The following is a 19,613-nucleotide window of genomic DNA, read 5'->3' as shown; positions in this document are numbered from 1 at the left end:
TTACCCCAGGTGATGCTGGGGGGTCATTCCTGGTGTTACCACATGGTCCCTTGGGAACCACATGGTGCCAGAGATCAAACCCAGTACTCCAGAATAAAAGACATTAACTCCAGGGGCTGGAATGATAGTACATGGATGTGTGTATTTCACCTGGCTGCCCCAGGTTAGAGCCTCAGCACTCCACATAGTTCCTCAAGCACTGATAGAATAATTCCTGAGTTCAGAACCAGAAGTAACTCCTAAGGACTGCCAGGTCCTTATCCCTCCCCCAAAAAGAAATATGCTTCAGTCAATTGAGCCTTCTCTCCAGTCCCCATTTTGGGTTTTATATAGATGGTTCACTGTACAAATATGATTAACTAATTGGCTGTTGGTGATTGAACTTCCTTTCCAACCCTTCTTCTCTTTCAAGAGGTAAGGAGGATGGACTAGAAAGTAAAGCTCAGGGCAAGATTGACAATACAGTAGGTAAGGTGCTTGTTTGTGTGCAGGTGACCAATGTGGGTTTGTCCCACATCCCATATGGTCCCCCCAAAAAAGAATTTCCAAAACTTGATGGCATGTGAAAAGACATTATTCCTTCCTTTTCCTTCCTTCCTTCCTTCCTTCCTTCCTTCCTTCCTTCCTTCCTTCCTTCCTTCCTTCCTTCCTTCCTTCCTTCCTTCCTTCCTTCCTTCCTTCCTAGTGGTGCTCAGGGCTTACTCAGGAATCACTCCTGGGGTTCTTGGTTAACCATATGGGATGCCAAGGATCAAATCTAGGTCAGCTACATGCAAGGCAAATGCCCTACTATCACTCTAATCCAACATTAGTCCTTTCTATAGCCTTCAAGGACCTGCTCTGCTTCTAGGAATCCAGCTCAATACTGACCTCACAGAAGCAACTAGAAATATTTACTGTTTCTAGAATATATTTCTAGAATATTTTTTTAGAGAAGTGTATCATGGCATATAATTGTAACTGCTTTTATAAGCATGCCTTTTGACCCAATCGCTTCTGGAAATTCTTTTTTTTTTTTCTTTTTTCTGGAAATTCTTAAAGTGGTATTGGTCTTTGTTTAAAAAAAAACTTGTAGCATGAAAGTTATTTATTATAATTTTTATTTTATTATTTATTATAATTTTGTATATCCAACAAATATTCAATACTTGGTTGCTAATTTTCTAATGTGAGGGCTCATTTGGGTCAATGAATAAAATGGAATAATTTCTACTTGAAAAAGTTTGTAAGCATTTTTACCTGGCAGGGAAGATACTATGATCACAAAGATGGTTTCCCCAGGGCAAGGCTTATCCATTGCACTCTGATGTGCTGACCCCTGCAATTTCCCCAAATGTGGAAAACTTGACTGCATAATTTGTGGTAATTAAAAAAAAAGTTTGTAGGGCCCGGAGAGATAGCACAGCGGTGTTTGCCTTGCAAGCAGCCGATCCAGGACCTAAGGTGGTTGGTTCGAATCCTGGTGTCCCATATGGTCCCCCCATGCCTGCCAGGAGCTATTTCTGAGCAGACAGCCAGGAGTAACCCCTGAGCACCGCCGGGTGTGGCCCAAAAAACCCAAAAAGAAAAGAAAAGAAAAGAAAAGTTTGTAAGTGGTAGGGTATTTGCCTTGCTCGAGGCCAACATGGGATGGACCCAGGTTTGATTCCTGGCATCCCATATTGTCCCCTAAGCCTGTCAGGGGCGATATCTGAGCTCAGAGCCAGAAATAACCTCTGAGGGCTGCCGGGTGTGGCCCAAAAACAAGAAAAGAAGGAGGGAAGGAAGGAAGGAAGGAAGGAAGGAAGGAAGGAAGGAAGGAAGGAAGGAAGGAAGGAAGGAAGGAAGGAAGGAAGGAAGGAAGGAAGGAAGGAAGGAAGGAAGGAAGGAAGGAAGAAAGGGAGGGAGGGAGGGAGGGAGGGGAGGGAGGGAGGGAGGGAGGGAGGGAGGGAAGAAAAAGGAAGGAAGGAAGGACAAAAAAAGAAAGAAAAGGAGGAAAAGCTTGAAACTTGTCAGAACTAACATCTGAGGAAGAGTTCCCTAATGTTGAGTCTGACGATTAGATGTGTTCTGCATGGCTTACATTGTCTCTTTCTAATTGTATTACTCTCTATCACATACAAGACCACAGAAGTGAGAATTCAGAATGTTTTTTTTTTTTTTTTTTTGGTGTGTGGTTTTTGGGTCACACCCGGCAGTGCTCAGCGGTTATTTCTGGCTCCAGGCTCAGAAATTGCTCCTGGCAGGCACAGGGGACCATATGGGGCGCCAGGATTCGAACTGATGACCTCCTGCATGAAAGGCAAACGCCTTACCTCCATGCTATCTCTCCGGCCCCGAGAATTCAGAATGTTGCTCTTCTGACATCCCCTGGAAGAACTGAATTTGCTCAAAAATTGTAGCCTCTCTTCCTCACCTCAGCCCCTTGCACTTTGAATGAGAGTATTCAGAGGTTTAGTGATGGACTGGCTTTTCTAATACTGAACTTTGTAGAGTGTTTATGTTAGTGTGCATCTGTTGCCTCTCCTGGTTCCTAGGCACCACAGCCTATGGGTCATTTATAAGTGCAGGTGTCCCTAAACACCTTCATGCTGACCACAGCACATGCAGGAATGTACAAACACACACACATATACACACACAAACACACACACCAAAAACAGACAGAAACAGATGTTGAGTGAGTAATTAACTTGCTGAATCATTCACAGAGATACTAGCCGGGACCAGATATAGTGCTGGGATCAATCCAGGACTGTCTGTGTGCATTTCAAGAACCTTATCTGCTGTACCATATCTCTGGTTCTCAAACATCTCATCACAGGAGAACATTTGTTCCCCTCATTCAAACAGAACACTAAAACCTGGCTAGAAAGATCCTGAGATGCTCCTGGAAATCAAATACACTGAGAGCAAAACTGGTACTCAGAACTGGTAGTTTTAAAATGGGGATCTGAGGGGGCCGGAGCAGTGGCACAAGCACTAGGGCGTTTGCCTTGCATGCGCTAACTTAGGATGGACCGTGGCTCAATCCCCTGGTGTTCCATATGGTCCCCCGAGCCAGGAGCGATTTCTGAGCGCAGAGCCAGGAGTAACCCCTGAGCATCACCGGGTGTGGCCCATAAACCAAAAATGGGAGGGGCTATGAGTAGTAACCCTGGACACTAAGGTTTGGTGGCATTCAGAGCATCTGTCCCCACGACCTTTCTCGGGCTTCCTCTGACTTAAAGATGATAGTCCCTAGTCTGGTAAAAGGGTCAGCAGTGGGGCCGGGCGGTGGCGCTGGAGGTAAGGTGCCTGCCTTGCCTGCGCTAGCCTAGGACGGACCATGGTTCGATCCCCCGGCGTCCCATATGGTCCCCCAAGAAGCCAGGAGCAACTTCTGAGCGCATAGCCAGGAGTAACCCCTGAGCGTCACAGGGTGTGGCCCAAAAACCAAAAAAAAAAAAAAAAAAAAAAAAAAGGGTCAGCAGTGGGAGCTCCCCTGGGTTGGGGAGCTTTTTTTTTTTTTCCTGACATCAATCCCCAATGGGCTCAACATTTTAATTCATTTCTTTTTGTTTGTTTGTTTTTGTTTTTGTTTTTGGGCCACACCCAGCGGTGCTCAGGGGTTACTCCTGGCTGTCTGCTCAGAAATAGCTCCTGGCAGGCACAGGGGACCATATGGGACACCAGGATTCGAACCAACCACCTTTGGTCCTGGATCAGCTGCTTGCAAGGCAAACGCCGCTGTGCTATCTCTCCAGGCCCTCAATTAATTTCTGACACTACCTGAAGTTAGCAGATCCCATAGAACTGCCTCTGCTTTAGACACTGGCCACAAATAGGGTATAGATGTTACCCACACTTTTATTTAGCCAACAAGTCTGGGATCCCCATAACCTCGCTGTTTTGGCTTGAGGTGGCTGAGATTTGCTCTGTGCAGCCACTGCTTAGCTCTGAGAGTTCAGCATGAAAGAGATGAACACATGTGACTATTGTTACAGGTTTCCCAGTAAATTTCTAGATTTGGGGCTGTGGCCTCAGTCTGTAGTTAACAAGAATGGTGTGTCTGTAGGGGCAGAAAAGACCCAATTGGGCAGGGGCAGAGGTCAGGTCAAGGAAGTGTGAGGACAGGTAAGACTGGTGTAGACTGGAGATCCTATTAAACTGCAAACAGCTACAGCCTGTCCAGGGTTCTAGGAACCTTGTTATCAGTAGTACTTTGTGTCCTAAAGTTTAGTCTCCTTTGAGGAAAAATTACCCTTCAATCATCAGGAGGGTGACTTGGAAGGAAAAAAAAATTCTTACTTCCCTAAACTACTGCATTAACCTCTAGAGATCCACCCACTCCTTTATAAAATGAAGGTCAGGGCCTGGAGAAATAGCACAGCAGTGTTTGCCTTGCAAGCAGCTGATCCAGGACCTAAGGTGGTTGGTTCGAATCCCGGTGTCCCATATGGTCCCCCGTGCCTGCCAGGAGCTATTTCTGAGCAGACAGCCAGGAGAAACCCCTGAGCACTGCCGGGTGTGGCCCAAAAACCCAAAAAAATAAAAATAAAATAAAATGAAGGTCAGAATAATAAACATAACTTGGGGCCAAATAAATAGTATAAGCCTTAAGGCACCTGCTTTGTAATGTGAATGACCCCATTTCCATCCTCAGCACTACATATGATTCCCGAGAACATCCATGGGTCACATGGGAGCAGAAAGCAGGAACAGCACTTGAGAACTGCTGGGCTTGGCCTCAGAAACCCAACATAAGGGTCAGAGAGATAACATGGAGGTAGGGTGTTTGCCTTGCATGCAGAAGGACTGTGGTTCTAATCCCGGCATTTCTTATGGTCCCCTGAGCCTGCCAGGAGGAACCTCTAAGCACTGCTGGGTGTGACTCAAAAACCAAAAACCAAACCAAAACAAAACAATACAAAGTGAATGTGACCATGAAATCACTACTGTCAATTCTCACAACCCTTCAACATTCCACAAAAGCTTCAGTCCACCTTTGGCCGAAGAGGGTACTGTAGTGTGAAGGCAGCTAGACAATACTGAAAAGAATGAGCATGGCAGTGCCAGGGAGTAAACCATGCACATAGCTAAATGTAGCCCTAGGAACCTGGGTTGATCCCCCTGCATGATCAAAATTAAAAACAAAATCAAAGAAAAAGTAAAAAAAAAAAAAAAAAAAGAGGCCAAAAAACCCCGCTTAATTTCCCAGTTAGGATTAGGGCAACCGGCTCCCAATAATTTAATTATAAATGAATTAATAAATTATTTATTATATAATACTATTATATAATTATATTTATATTCTATAATATGAATATATAATTATATATAAATACATATATTTATATGTTTATATATAAATATATATATTTTGTATATATGTTATATATAAATATATATCATATTTATATAATACATCAATAAATATATAATATAAATATATTATATAAAATATTGTATTTATAACAAATATAATATAAAATTCTAATATAATTATATTATATAAACCGTGGGTTCCCAGTTGACTGCTGACCCATCAGCGGGTTCTGCAAGAAGCACAAGGCCAAGGAGAGCTCAGGCCGCATCACAGCTTGCTGCTCGGCTCACCTAAGCTCCACCCAAAGCCAGCGCAGCCGGAAGCGGATTGGCTCTGGAGAAAGTGGGCGTGGACTCAGATACTCTCGGGGCCAATGGGTGTGGCCATGAGCAAAGGGGCGGTTCCAGCGCCAGTTTCCGGCGGAAAAGCGCGGGACCAAGATGGCCACCACCAAGCGTGTTCTCTACGTAGGTGAGCGAGTGCGGGGCATCTGGGCGAACCCAGGTGGGATAGAGGCGCCTCAGGAAACTGAGGGCTGCATGGAGTAGCTATCCAGGCCGGAGGGCTCATCATGGCCTTGCCTCGGTGTGAGCCAGGCAAATAACTGACTTTGCAGCCCTCTTCCGAGATCCCTCAGCTCTCTATCAAGAACTTCACCTCCCTTGGCCGGCCTTTGCTAGAGGATTATTCTGAATCTCCAGACCCTCATGTGTCTTCACTTAGCAATCATTTGCCGCAGCCTGGCACAGTCCCAGACCCTGCCCTAATGGAAGGAGAACCTGGCTAGTCGGGCAGAAGTAAAAGTTAACCTCAACAGTATGATTGATGAGCCCTTTGAGAGGCCCTAGGGTAATGATGACCTGGGCTCGATGCAGGGAGAAAAGACCCTCTTTACCTGGGGAGGAGAAAGTGAATCTTAGGATGCCTAGCAGCCAACGTCGTAGCATGGCAAGTTGTGTTTGCAGAAAAGGAGAGCAAAAAAGTTCAGAACTCAGATAGACTTTGCTTGGGACATCCTGCAGAAACCACAGGGTTGGGGAAGCAAGACTCAAAATGTGGATAGAGCTTGGGTCACGATTCATTAGCCAGTGCAAGCTACTGAGTTTATACTTTACCCTGAGGACAGCAGGAATCATTTGTTTGTGGTTAAGGGATCGAATCCTGGCATTCACTACTCAGGCATACCCATGGCCCCTCTTTGAAGGGAAGGGAGAGACCTCAACAGGCTAGAGTATGGGCCGGAGAGATAGTACAGCAGTAGGTGTTTGCCTTGTACGCAGCTGACCAAGGACAGACCATAGTTTGAATCCTGACATCCCATATGGTCCCCTGAGCCTGCCAGGAGCAGTTTTTGAGTGCAGAGTCAAGAGTAACCCGAATGCCGTCAGGTGTGACCCCAGAACAAGCAAACAAACAAAAGCTAGAATACATGCTTTGCAGGCATGGGTTTGCTCACCATGGTTTGGGACTACATAGTGCCCTGAGCACCCCCTTTCCCCTCTCAAATGAAGCTATTTAGAGTTAAGGAGATAACTCAGGAATCAGTTGCCTGTGCAAGGACAGTTAAGTCCTCTGTATAATATAATGTCATCTCCTCCACCCCCAACCCCTAGCATTATAGAGTCTGGAATCACTCCGGAGCACCTCTGGATTTGGCCCTGATGGTCTGTAGTATCTCTGGCCTGAGCATCGCTGGGACAGAGTAATGAACACTCTGACATAATTGGTTTAATATTTCTGGGAGTCTCCCTGAGCACTTCTTGGAAGAACCCCTACCTGCAAAGAAAAGGACTTGCAGTTATCTTGGGGCTAGAGAAAGATCTGAAAAGGGAGCAAAGGAGGTAGTTATGTGTCCATAGACTGGGAACAATGGCTCAGAGGCCCTTGATTTTGCAGGTGGACTTGCAGAGGAGGTAGATGACAAAGTTCTTCATGCTGCTTTTATCCCTTTTGGAGACATCACAGATATTCAGATTCCATTGGATTATGAAACAGGTGAGTTCAAGAATTTAAATATGTTTAAGGTCATGCCACGATGCTTATTTTGTTCTGTTTAGGGCAGTGAGGAGACCTCTCAAGCTAGGTTCAGATTTCCCTGAGGGCTGCTCCCAGACACACTCAGAAATATGGTGATTTGGTGCTGACTGATCTAACTGTGCTGAGGGCCATGTGGTACAAGGGATGGAATTGGGGTTCCTACAGGTATATCATGTGTTCTAGTCCCTTGAGCCATCTCCTGACCCCTCGGCCTGGCATTTCTATTTGTTAAAGATAAAATTGGCATAGGGAGATGGCCCATGTGGTAGAGCACATGCCTAGTATGTATGAGACTCTTGAGTTCAATCCCTGGCACTTTATGTCTGCCTTTTTTCCCATAATAGGTGCAACCCCTATTTAAAAAAATAATAAGGTGGGGATAATATAGTGGTGGTAGGGTGCTTGCCTTGCAGATGACTAAACTGGGTTCAATCCTGCACCCCACATGTTCCCCCTGAGCGCTGCCAGATGCTTGGTCCCCTGAGCATCACCAAGAGTGATCCCTGAGCACAGTGCCAGGAGTTATCCCCAGCACCACTGGTTGTGGGACCCCCCCAAAAAAAAATTTGGAACAAATAATTGATATGTTAAATACTTAATTTTTTTTTTTTTTTTGGTTTTTGGGCCACACCCGTTTGACGCTCAGGGGTTACTTTTGGCTATGTGCTCAGAAATCGCCCCTGGCTTGGGGGGACCATATGGGACGCTGGGGGATCGAACCGCGGTCCGTTCCTTGGCTAGCGCTTGTAAGGCAGACACCTTACCTCTAGCGCCACCTTCCCGGCCCTAAATACTTAATTTTTTTTTTTTTTTTGGTTTTTGGGTCACACCAGGCAGTGCTCAGGGGTTATTCCTGGCTCCAGGCTCAGAAATTGCTCCTGGCAGGCACGGGGGACCATATGGGACGCTGGGATTTGAACCGATGACCTCCTGCATGAAAGGCAAACGCTTTACCTCCATGCTATCTTTCCGGCCCCAAATACTTAATTTTTTAACTGCCTTGAATGTATTGGTTAAGGTTTTTCTTTACTTTGTTAAAAATTTATTTTAATAGAGGCCAGAGAGATAGCATGGAGGTAGGGCGTTTGCCTTTCATGCAGAAGGATGGTGGTTCGAATCCCAGCATCCCATATGGTCCCCTGCCAGGGGCGATTTCTGAGCGTAGAGCTGGGAGTAACCCCTGAGCGTTGCCGGGTGTGACCCAAAAATTAATTTTAATAAGAAAATTATAGTTTATTATTCATCTATGCTCACTGAAAATTTGAGGTGAGGGCTCAACTGACTTAGGTATTTTTTTTGCATGCTGGAAGGCCAGGTTCAATCCCCAGTACCACACATCAATAGGAGGGATTTAAGCACTAAGCTTGGAATAACCCCTAAGCATCACCAGGTGAGACTCCTCCCCCTCCAAGAAATTCAATGTGAAATTCTGCTTGAGATGTTTAAACTAGAAAAAAAAAATACGAAGAATGAAATTTATCTTAGTGATTGGAATAGTAAGAGGTTAACTTGACTTCTTTTGTGACCGTCTGTTTCTTTTCATTGCCACAATGGTAATCCTTGGTTTTCTCTCCCCCACCCCCATTTTTTTTTCCCTAGAAAAGCATCGAGGATTTGCTTTTGTTGAATTTGAGTTGGCAGAGGTGAGAGAAGTTGATCCTACCTATATTAATGCTGTTACCTGTTGTAAGGGAAGTACTCTCTGTTTTGGTTGCAATTTTGGACCTGCTGCTGCATCCAGAGAAGTAGAGTTTGAAAGAAAACTTTCCTCACTCAAGCTATACACTGTGAATATCTGTCCACATCTGCCCAGTCCTTCATGCTTGCTCTGCCAAGCTTCCACAGCCCTGCTCATTGAGCATTCTTGCCCTGAACTCTGGGTGGTTAGTTCTTCTGCCCTCCACAAGTGCTGACAAGTCAGCCAGGAAATGTTCTTCCTCGATATAGAAAGTAGAGCAGTGACTTGTTTCTGGGTGCTTTGTCTCTGAGTATATGTTTAGAGACTACAAGAAACATTCAACTGCAAAACCTAAATTTGCACCTTGTCTTTTCTTGGCAGGATGCTGCAGCGGCTATCGACAACATGGTATGTCTGGAAGTCCTTGTTCTGACTGAAGTTGCTTTTGGGTGGCACAGAAGATGCTTATTCATACTTATTCATATATTGGTTTGCTGAATCTTCAAAGTTAAAAGGTTTGGGGCTGGAGTGATAGCACAGCAGTAAGTCATTTGCCTTGCATGCAGCCAACCTAGGGCGGACCCAGGTTCAATCCCCAGCATCCCATATGATCTCCAAGCCTGCCCAGGAGCAATTTCTGAGTGCAAAGCCATGAGTAACCCCTGAGCGTTGCTGGGTGTAGCCCAAAAACAAAAAGTTAAAAGGTTGCATGGACAAGTAAAAATTACCACCTGGAAATATTCATAAACTATGAAATATTCATTGAATTCATGGGTCCTAAACTTAGTCCTTGCTCAAATATTCTTCCTCATTTAATAGTAGTATAAATCCTAATCTTGTTGGTCAGCCTCTTTCCTAGGATAATATATTGCAAGCACAGTGCAAATTGATTGCACATTGAAATGACTAATTTTGCTAAAGAGACAAGGTTTCATGATTTGTTAGGTCAGATTATAGCTGGGGAAAAGAATTCAATAAAGATGTGTATGGGTTAAATTACTGATGCAGATGATTTAGATAATGATAGAAATAACCTTGGAGAGGGGGAAAGATGACTTTTCTTTTTGGGGAGAGTCACAATCAGCAATGCTTCCGAGTTACTCCTGGCTCTGCACACTCACCACTCCGTGTAGTGTTCAAAGGACCATATTGGATACCAGGGATCGAACCCAGGTCAGTCACATGCAAGGCAAATGCCCTTCTTGCTGTACTATTTCCTCAGGCCCAAAGATGAGTGAATGAATATATGAATATGAGCCTCTTTGATTTCCTCTAGCTTTTTATATAAGCCAATAAGAGAAAGATGTCTTGTCATATTGGTGATCATTTTTATGGGAAAAAGTGCTCAAATCAGCATCTACTATTCTTTGTTTTACAGAGTGCATAGGTAAACCTGAATTTCTTTATTTTCATGAAGTAAATAGTTTTATTTAAAAATATTTATTTATGGGCCCGGAGAGATAGCACAGCGGCGTTTGCCTTGCAAGCAGCTGATCCAGGACCAAAGGTGGTTAGTTCGAATCCCAGTGTCCCATATGGTCCCCCGTGCCTGCCAGGAGCTATTTCTGAGCAGACAGCCAGGAGTAACACCTGAGCACCACCGGGTGTGACCCAAAACCAAAAAAAAAAAAAAAAAAATTACTTATGAGCCAGAGAGATAGCACAGCAGTAGGGCGTTTGCCTTGCAAGCGGCCAACCCAGGACCAAAGGTGGTTTGAATCCCGGCATCCCATATGGTCCCCTATGCCTGCCAGGAGCAATTTCTGAGCAGAGAGCCAGGAGTAACCCCTGAGCACAGCTGGGCATGGCCCAAAAAGAAAAAGAAATTATTTAGAGATATGAGAAAAGAGAGAGAGTTGAGTATTCAAGAAAGAGCATAGGCTTCTCCAGAGGGGAAAAAGCCAAGAGTTCACGTATCTGGTCCAGATGGAGCAAATCTCCAAGGTCAATAATGCACTAACGGGCTGAAGTAGCAGTACAGCACATTTGTCTTGCACACGACCAACACAGGTTTGATCTCGGGCATCCTGTTTGGTCCCCCAAGCCTGCCAAGAATGACTCCTGAGCGCCAGTGGGTGTAGCCCAAAAATAAACAAACAACAATAACAAAAAAAAAACATTGCACTAAACCTGTATTTCTAGTCCAGTAAATTTATTTTTATTATTTTCAGACTTGTCACGATAAAATCCAAGTCAGTCTTTCTTTCTTGTCAATATTTATCATGAAATTTTCCTCACAGCCATAGTGGATGTCTTTAATTTGAAGGTGAACTCAGGTACTGGAGCTGTATTTGTCCTATGATTGCTGAGTTCTCCGAAGCCAGGTTATTTTTGGCAGCACTGTCTTTCCTGGTAGTGAAAGGAAGGAGGTGTGATGACTTGGCGAGGAAAGCCCTCAATGCTATGTGGTATTACATAGAGCTCTATTAAGGGCTTGGGAATTTAGGGACAACAAATTATGAGCATGCCTAATAGGATAAAAGCAATCTGCTATATTTGGGGTTTTGGGACCTCACCCAGCGGTGCTCAGGGAACACTCCTAGTAATCTGTTGGAATTTTGTGGGGTGCCCATGCAAGGCAAGCGCCTTAATCCCTATACTGTCCACCCCTAACTTCCTGAGTTGTAGGGGGAGGCACACCCAGTGGCACTCACATTACTCCTGGCTTTGTGATCATAACTCCTGGCAGGCCTGGGGGACCATATGGGATACCTGGGCTTGAACTCTGGCCCCGTGCAAGGCAGATACCCTACTCGCTGTGCTACTGTTCTGGGCCTCTACTCTTTTTAATACCAATTTCAGCAGGAAGTTTTTTGAATATTTTTCAGAATGAATCTGAGCTCTTTGGACGGACAATCCGTGTCAATCTAGCAAAACCAATGCGGATCAAAGAAGGTTCTTCCAGACCAGGTGAGTGAAAGCAACTGTATTTCCCCATCACATCCTCAGAGTGGCCTGAGAAGTGGGGTGGCTGTTAGGAAGTGCCAGGGATCAAACTTAGGGTTTCATATAGGCCATCATAGACTATGAACTATATCCTTGGCTCTCTCACTTGTGTTCCTCCCTCTTTATTTGCATGTAGGCACTGACCGCCCCTCTGAATGGACAGGAGTTGATGGTGCCTGCCAGTAAAAGGCATGCGCCACCTGGGTTGAGGGTAAAAGGGGTCTGGGTATAACACTATTCCTGTTCTGTGAGAAATTCTGCCTGATCCCTTCTGCACTTCACTTCTAGAATGTTTCACCTATTGGTATGCCTCTTTCACTCAGCCCTGCTAGGAGCTGGCTCTCAAGATTCCCTTCGCCAGGGACTTTCCTTACCCATAGTTCTTAGGACTTGGGCAGTTGGCTGGTAGCTTGACTATCTTAACCTTGTTTGATTTTTTCCTTTCAGTTTGGTCAGATGATGACTGGCTGAAGAAGTTTTCTGGGAAGACTCTTGAAGAGAATAAGGAGGAAGAAGGGTCAGAGCCTCCCAAAGTAGAAAACCAGGAGGTGAGACAGACATGCACTTCCAGAGAAGTCTGTGCTGTTGATTCAGCCTCTCTTAGCTGTGCTGTTGATGTTCCTTCAATTCTTCTTGGCTTTCCCTTATCTCCCTCTCCCTTTCTCCTACTTTTTTCCCCTCTCTCCTCAAACAATGGTCCTCACCAGATATTTCTCAACCTGCCTGTGCTGTTGACTCTCCCTCAAACATTGCTGCTGTAGGCCTCACAAGCAGCTCATTGTTGCCTGAAATGGATCCTCCCTTCCCAAATCCACTTACTTCTATTTGTAAACCTGTCAGCTTGCCCCCCTCCATTTTCACATGGACCTCAGCTAGAAATGTGAATACTTCTTGCAGCATATAACATAGCTCTTCAGTCAGTGTAGTTACTGTAGGCCATCCTGGGCCCCTGTTTCATATAGTTGGAGTACCATTGGGTTCTGCTCAGCCTTTCTCAGAAATCATCCTTGCATCTCCCATTTGCTCCTGGTCCCCATGTAGCCTGGTCTTGTTGCTATAATTGCATAGCTCTTCAGTCATCCCTGGCTGCAGTCTTGCACTCCTCCTCCCATCTTCATCAACTGTAATGCTCTTTGTGAAGCACAAAACATGCACCAAAAAAAGGGGGGGGGGCCGGAGAGATAGCACAGCGGTGTTTGCCTTGCAAGCAGCCGATCTAGGACCTAAGGTGGTTGGTTCGAATCCCGGTGTCCCATATGGTCCCCCGTGCCTGCCAGGAGCTATTTCTGAGCAGACAGCCAGGAGTAACTCCTGAGCACCGCCCGAGTGTGGCCCAAAAACCAAACCAAAACAAAACAAAACAAAACATGCACCGACTCTCACCTGTCATCAGGGAAAGCTGGAGGGAATCTAGTGTATCTGTCCTGCCACTGTTCCCAGTCCTCTCCATATTGCAGTCCCCTCTTCACACATGGTAAAACCCAAAGGGTAGGCTGTTCTCTGTCTTTGCCTTTGTACAGGCTGCTCAAGTGCTTAATGCCTTTCCCCTTCCAGGCAGTAATTAGAGGCTTTGTATAGGCATCTTCAGACGATGTGGGGCGGGTAAAGTAATTAGGAAAATGGGGCTGTGGAGAAGGTGGTTTCCATATGAGTCCCAGCTTATCATCTCAGTGACTTTGGGCAATAGGGAACTTAGATGGCCTTGTTTCAGCAAACTTAAGTGGGGATAAGAGTGGTACTGATGGGGCCTGAGAGATAGCATGGAGGTAAGGCATTTGCCTTTCATGCAGAAGGTCATTGGTTTGAAACCCGGCATCCCATATGGTCCCCCGAGCCTGCCAGGAGTGATTTCTGAGCATAGAGCCAGGAGTAACCCCTGAGCGCTGCTGGGTGTGACCCAAAAACCAAAAACCAAAAAAAAAAAAAAAAAAAGAGTAGTACTGATGTTGGGGTGTCTAAGGAATAAATGGGTTAGTACCATAGCAAAATTAGAACAGTACTCTGTACAGGTGAGTGCTTCACACTGATCCCTGCTTGTGCCTCTCGTGAGACCTCAGCTCTGTTATACCAAACCCCAGGCAACATGTGACTTGCTCTTTGGAATAGATGGGGTGGCATATTGAATATTTCCTTGTTGAAGCATAAATCTCCCTCGTTCCATGTAGCCACCTGGGCATGCGGAGCTTGGGGAACAGGGGAGGTAGGGGCCATCAAGGGGAAGCAGAGCTGGAAGATGGCTGTGCAACGATGGTGACATTTGAATGGGGAAGAGGCTCAGGCATGGTGGAGCCTGTGTCAGGCCAAAGAACATTGCTCCGATGGACAGAAGGTTGCCCACAGTCTCCTGACATGTGACAGACAAGTGTTTCCTCTTCCCTCTCCTGTCAAGAGGCCCTGTCCACACCGGCTTAAGCTTGCTCACTGTGGTGGGTTCTGGGGTACATTCAGATGGGCCTGTGTGCTCCTGGATCCTCTCTAACCTATGACCATCCTTCTGCCCACAGGGAGAACCTGTAGCGAAGAAGGCACGTGTCACCCCCCAAGTGTACATGGACATCAAGATCGGGAATAAGCCTGCTGGCCGTATCCAAATCCGTCTACGTTCTGATGTAGTGCCCATGACAGCAGGTGAGGACCAATTCCCCTCCTCCACATACACAATACCCTGATCCCCACCATTCTCCCCATGCCCATGACATTGTTTTATCCTGAATTGATTTGAAGTGTCTTTGATAAGTCAGAGCCTATGTTCTGTTGTTGCAGTACCAGAGATCAAACCTAGGGCTTCCCTTGTAAGGAATCTTTTGTACCATTGAGTTCTATTCCAATGACCCAAAACAAGATGTGAGGGCAATTTGGCTGGGACATCTGTCACTCCATTTATTACCAGGGTTGATTCTACTAACCTTGCTGGCTAGGTGGGTTTCCCCTTCCTCCCCTTTGAAGCAGTGTGCTAAGTGCTAGTTTGCTTTTTTTGTTTGTTTGTTTGTTTTTGTTTTTTGGGGGGTCACTCGGCAGTGCTCAGGGGTTGCTCCTGGCTCTATGCTCAGAAATCACCCGACAGGTTCGGAGATCATATGGGATGCAGGGATTTGAACCACTGTCCTTCTGCATGCAAGGCAAACACCATATCTCCATGCTATCTCCCCAGCCCCCATAGTTTGCTTTTTTAAATTCTACATTAAAAAAATTTTTTTTTGCTGGGGGGCAGGCTTTGGTCCACACTCAGATGCCAAGGGGTTATTCCTGGTTATGTACTCAGAGATCCTCACGTCATGCCAGGGATTCCAACCAGGCAAGTGCTTTACTTTCTACACTATTTCTTTGGCCCTATGTTTAAAATACTTATAAATGAAAAAGTACTCATATTTAAAAATATGATACAAGGGGCCATAAAGATAGTAGTGAAGAAAGGATTCTAGTCTTGCATGCAGCTGACCTAGTTTAATCGCCAGTGACATTATCTCTGTTCCCCTGGGTCCTATTGGGAGTGATCCCTGAGAACAGCCAGAAGTAAGACCTGAGCACTGCAGTTGCAGCCAAAAACAGACACATGTATTCCAAAAATATTAAAAGCAATGAATTGAAAATTTCTTCCCCTCCTCAACATCTAGTCCTACTCTCTAGAAATAACTACGGTTAACTAAGTAAGTTTCTTTAGTCCTTTTTCTAATTTAAAGGTTCTTTGTTTTTTGTGGGGGAGGCACACCTAGCAGTGCTCAGGGCTTACTCGTTTCTCTGGGCACAAGGATCACTTGGGGCTCACTATATATAGTGCTGGAAATTGAACCATGCTCTACCTACCCCATGCAAAGACAAAAACTCAATCCATTGTACTCTCTCCAGTCTTCTTTTTTTGGAGGAGGAGGGGCCAGGTCTGGCGGTACTCAGTGGTTGCTCCTGACTGCTCTAAGAAATCCACTCCTAGCAGGCTCTGGGGACCATCAGATGTTGGGGATTGAACCAGAGCCAGTCCCGGGTAGGCCACATGTAAGGCAAACATCCTACCCCTGTGCTGTCGCTCCAGCCCCTCTCGGATCCTTTTAAGCACTGACTTCTATTTACAATAGTTTAAGGATTAGTACATAGACATATAAATTTTAAAAGTTTTTTTGGGCTAGAGCGATAGCACATCAGCAGGGCATTGCCTTGCATGCGGCTGACCCAGGACAGACCCAGGACAATCCCCAGCATACCATATGGTCCCCCAAGCCTGCCAGGAGCAATTTCTGAGTGTAGAGCCAGGAGTAATCCCTGAGCACTGCTGGGTATGACACAAAAAAACAAAAAACAAAAAAGATTCAAACTCCAGAGTACCACCAGGTGTGGCCCAAAAACTCCAAAAACTAAAGAAAATAAAATGTGCAAAAATAAATAAATAAAAATAAAATGTCTTTTTCACAAAGCATGGCTTAAAAACCAAAAGGGCCAGGAGATGTACAGTGGTTAGGGCCTTTGCCTAGAATGTGCCCCAACAGAATTTAATCCCAGTACCTCCAGGGTCTCCTGAGCACTACTGGAAAGGTTAAGTAATCTCTAATACTGCTAAGCCAGTATTAAACTATACCCCACAACACCCTCAGACCCTTCTAGTGAACTGCTGAAGATCACCATGGGGGCCTCCAGACCACTTGGGAGGTTTAAAAACCACAAGTACACCTCAGTGTACTTGCCTGTCCCCCAGTCTTCTGATACCACAAGCAGCTGGTTTTATTTATCAGCTGATTATCTGTTGTTTATATGCATCTGAGTAAAGAACTGATTTGTACTGCTACTTACTGTTTTTCTCCTTTAAATATTATGGTTTCCCACACCAGAAGATAAAAAAAATAGTTTTAAAACTTTTTTTGGGGGGGGCCCACACCCGGTAATGCTCAGGGGTGACTCCTGGCTATATGCTCAGAAATCGCTCCTAGCTTTGGGGACCGACCATATGGGACACTGGGGGAATCGAACCACTGTCTGTCCTAGGTCAGTCACATGCAAGGCAAATGCCCTATTGCTGTGCCACCCTCCAACCCCTTTAAAAATCTTTTTTTTTTTTAAGGGACTGGAGCCATAGTGCAGCAAGTATGGTGTTTGCCTTGTATGCAATCAACCTGGGTTTGAATACTGGCATTCTATATGGTCCACTGCGTTTTTCATTCAAATTAAAATAAAAAGTCTTTTCATCTTTTCAGCTTTCATGAAAAGGAAAAAAGTATTTTTTTCGGTGAAGGGCCACCCAAGTGGTGCCCCAGGATCCTGGGGTACTTTCCCAGTGATTCTTGGTAGCTCAGTACAGTTTTGAGAATGCCAAACTTTCAGGGCTGCTTGGACCATGTGGCGTCAAGGATCAAACTGGGTTCAGTTACTTTAACCCCTGAATTCTGCCCAGAGGAGCATTTTTCTTTGGGGTAGGGTGTGTGTGGTGCAGCTGGTGATTATCAGGGGTTACTTCCAGCTCTGCTCTCAGGAATTATTCCTAGCCGTGTTCAGGGGATCATATGAGGTACTGGGGATTGAACCCAAATATAGGCCAGCCATGTACAAGGCAAACTCTTAGAAGAATCTGTTCTTTTGGTTGTGAACCTGAGCCCTTCTTTTGTTGCCCAGAGAATTTCCGCTGCCTGTGCACCCACGAGAAGGGCTTTGGCTTCAAGGGAAGCAGCTTCCACCGAATCATCCCCCAGTTCATGTGCCAGGGCGGCGACTTCACCAACCACAACGGCACTGGTGGCAAGTCCATCTATGGCAAGAAGTTTGACGATGAGAACTTCATCCTCAAGCATACGGGGCCAGGTGTGTCCTTGGCGGGGAGGGACTTAATGGGGTGAGGAGTCTTGCAGTGAGGAACTGAGATTGTGGCAAGTACAAGGGGTATCAGCAGTCTCCTTCGCTGCCTGCCCCTCTGCTCCCAGAACTGCACTCCCCTCTACCCCAGCCTCACCTGGTTTCTCTCTCTGCCTTCAGCCCTTGCTCTCATTTCTGCCAGATACACTAGTAAAAATCCCAGCAATTGCTCCTTCAGCAGCTGGAGAACACAGCAGTATGTTGAATGGTCTACATGAGATCAGTGACAATGGCTGCAGCAGCCAAACTAGAGCCCTGTGGTTATCGGCTGCCCCCTCACACTGTCCGCCTCTTCCCTTTCAGTTTTTTTTGTTTGTTTGTTTGTTTTTGGTTTTTAGGTCACACCCTGCACTCTCAGAGGTTACTCCTGGCTCTATGCTCAGAAATCGCCCCTGGCAGGCACGGGGGACCATATGGGATGCCAGGATTCGAACCACCATCCTTCTGCATGCAATGCAAATGCCTTACCTCTATGCTATCTCTCGGACCCCACTCCTCCTTCCTTTCAACGACTCTCCATGCCTTCCTTTCACATATAGAACTTGGCTTCCACTGTGGACCCCCTCTGTCTGTACCACCTGTTTCCTGGCATGTGCTTAGCCCCTCAGCTTAAAAGTATGTGTGGCTGTTTTTAAAACTTCTATCCCTTGAGCCACAAGATTCTATATGATGGATCAGGTACCTGGCATATTTAGAGTCTTGAGTTCAGTCCCTGGCAGCACGTGGCTCTCCAGGCATGCTGACTGTGAACTCTCAAAACAAAATAAAACAAATCCTTTACTAATGTACCCCTCAGCTAGCATTTATGCCTCTGGCTTAGAAGTACTTGGGATACCTTGTGCTGTCAGGGATTGAACCAGGATACCTATATGCAAGACATGTACTATTTCCCTGGGCCTCTGGTCCCTTCTAGGCAAAACTTCTTGAAAAAGTTGTGCATGGGACTGGAGAAATAGCTCAGTGGTGAAAGCCTGTATTAGGGTCTGAGTTAGAACTCCAGCCCCATGTGGCTCCTGAGCACTTCCAGGTGTATCCCTGAAGGCCTCCAGGCTTCACCAGGGTGGCCCTGTAGATCCCAGGTAGCTTGTTATCTTGAGTTCCCAACCTGAGTCCCCAGTACAACTGGCTAAGTACTGCTAGATGTTGTCATGCTCCTTGAACAGTGGGAGACCCACAAAATAGTAATTATTTTTAAAATTTTAAGTGTTGTATAGATTACTGCCTTCCATTTTATTATCTCTTTCTCTATGCCAATTTCTAGTACATTCCACTGAAACTATCTTGCCATGCGTGATGCTGATGAGACCATCTTTTGGCATCTGACTTTACCTCCCAGCCATATTTACTCTGTCTATTAAGAGGTCAGCAGGGATGCAGACGCAGATGGTCCTTCTCTCCCCCAGGCTTGCTCTCCATGGCCAATTCAGGCCCCAACACCAATGGCTCCCAGTTTTTCCTGACGTGCGACAAGACAGACTGGCTGGACGGCAAGCACGTGGTGTTTGGGGAAATCACAGAGGGCCTAGATGTTTTACGGCAGATTGAGGTGGGTGCCCACTTGTGGGGAGTGGGGAGCAGGTTTGGCTGTTTCCAGGAAGGGGACCCCTCTTTACCCTACCCTCCCACTACTTCTCTCCTTTTTCACTCATTCTTACAGGCCCAGGGCAGCAAGGATGGGAAACCCAAGCAGAAGGTGCTCATTTCAGACTGCGGGGAATTCGTGTGAACAAGCACCCTGAGCCAAGAGCTATCAGCCATGAAAACAGCCGAGGGGTGCCCCTTACAAGGCAGAGGCATCCTAACTTCCCATGGGGATTGCTAGGAGCAGCCAGG

General features: G+C 45.9%; 1 protein-coding gene and 1 pseudogene across 1 annotated transcript; both read left to right on the top strand.

Annotated features, from left to right (window-relative positions):
• The first annotated feature begins 1,231 nt into the window (after positions 1-1,231).
• LOC126012736 (uncharacterized) lies at positions 1,232-1,385 on the top strand (annotated as a pseudogene).
• Positions 1,386-5,722: 4,337 nt separating this feature from the next.
• On the top strand, positions 5,723-19,613 carry PPIE (peptidylprolyl isomerase E). The gene is made up of 10 exons (XM_049774972.1): positions 5,723-5,758; positions 7,184-7,282; positions 8,924-8,967; positions 9,384-9,410; positions 11,831-11,912; positions 12,396-12,496; positions 14,453-14,576; positions 17,544-17,729; positions 19,184-19,326; positions 19,438-19,613. The coding sequence occupies exons 1-10, from the start codon at positions 5,728-5,730 to the stop codon at positions 19,504-19,506; spliced, it is 906 nt and encodes a 301-aa protein (XP_049630929.1). The 5' UTR covers positions 5,723-5,727; the 3' UTR covers positions 19,507-19,613.

The sequence above is a fragment of the Suncus etruscus genome, chromosome 6, assembly GCF_024139225.1.
Source record: "Suncus etruscus isolate mSunEtr1 chromosome 6, mSunEtr1.pri.cur, whole genome shotgun sequence".
Taxonomy (NCBI): domain Eukaryota; kingdom Metazoa; phylum Chordata; class Mammalia; order Eulipotyphla; family Soricidae; genus Suncus; species Suncus etruscus.
Note: the sequence above shows the minus strand (reverse complement) of the source record. Positions and strands in the feature narration are given on the sequence as shown.

Coding starts and splice junctions, on each gene's coding strand:
- PPIE (XM_049774972.1), top strand. CDS start 5,728: ATGGCCACCACCAAGCGTGTTCTCTACGTAG. Junction 12,497..14,452: donor CCAAAGTAGAAAACCAGGAG/GTGAGACAGACA, acceptor TTCTGCCCACAG/GGAGAACCTGTAGCGAAGAA. Junction 14,577..17,543: donor TGTAGTGCCCATGACAGCAG/GTGAGGACCAAT, acceptor TTTGTTGCCCAG/AGAATTTCCGCTGCCTGTGC.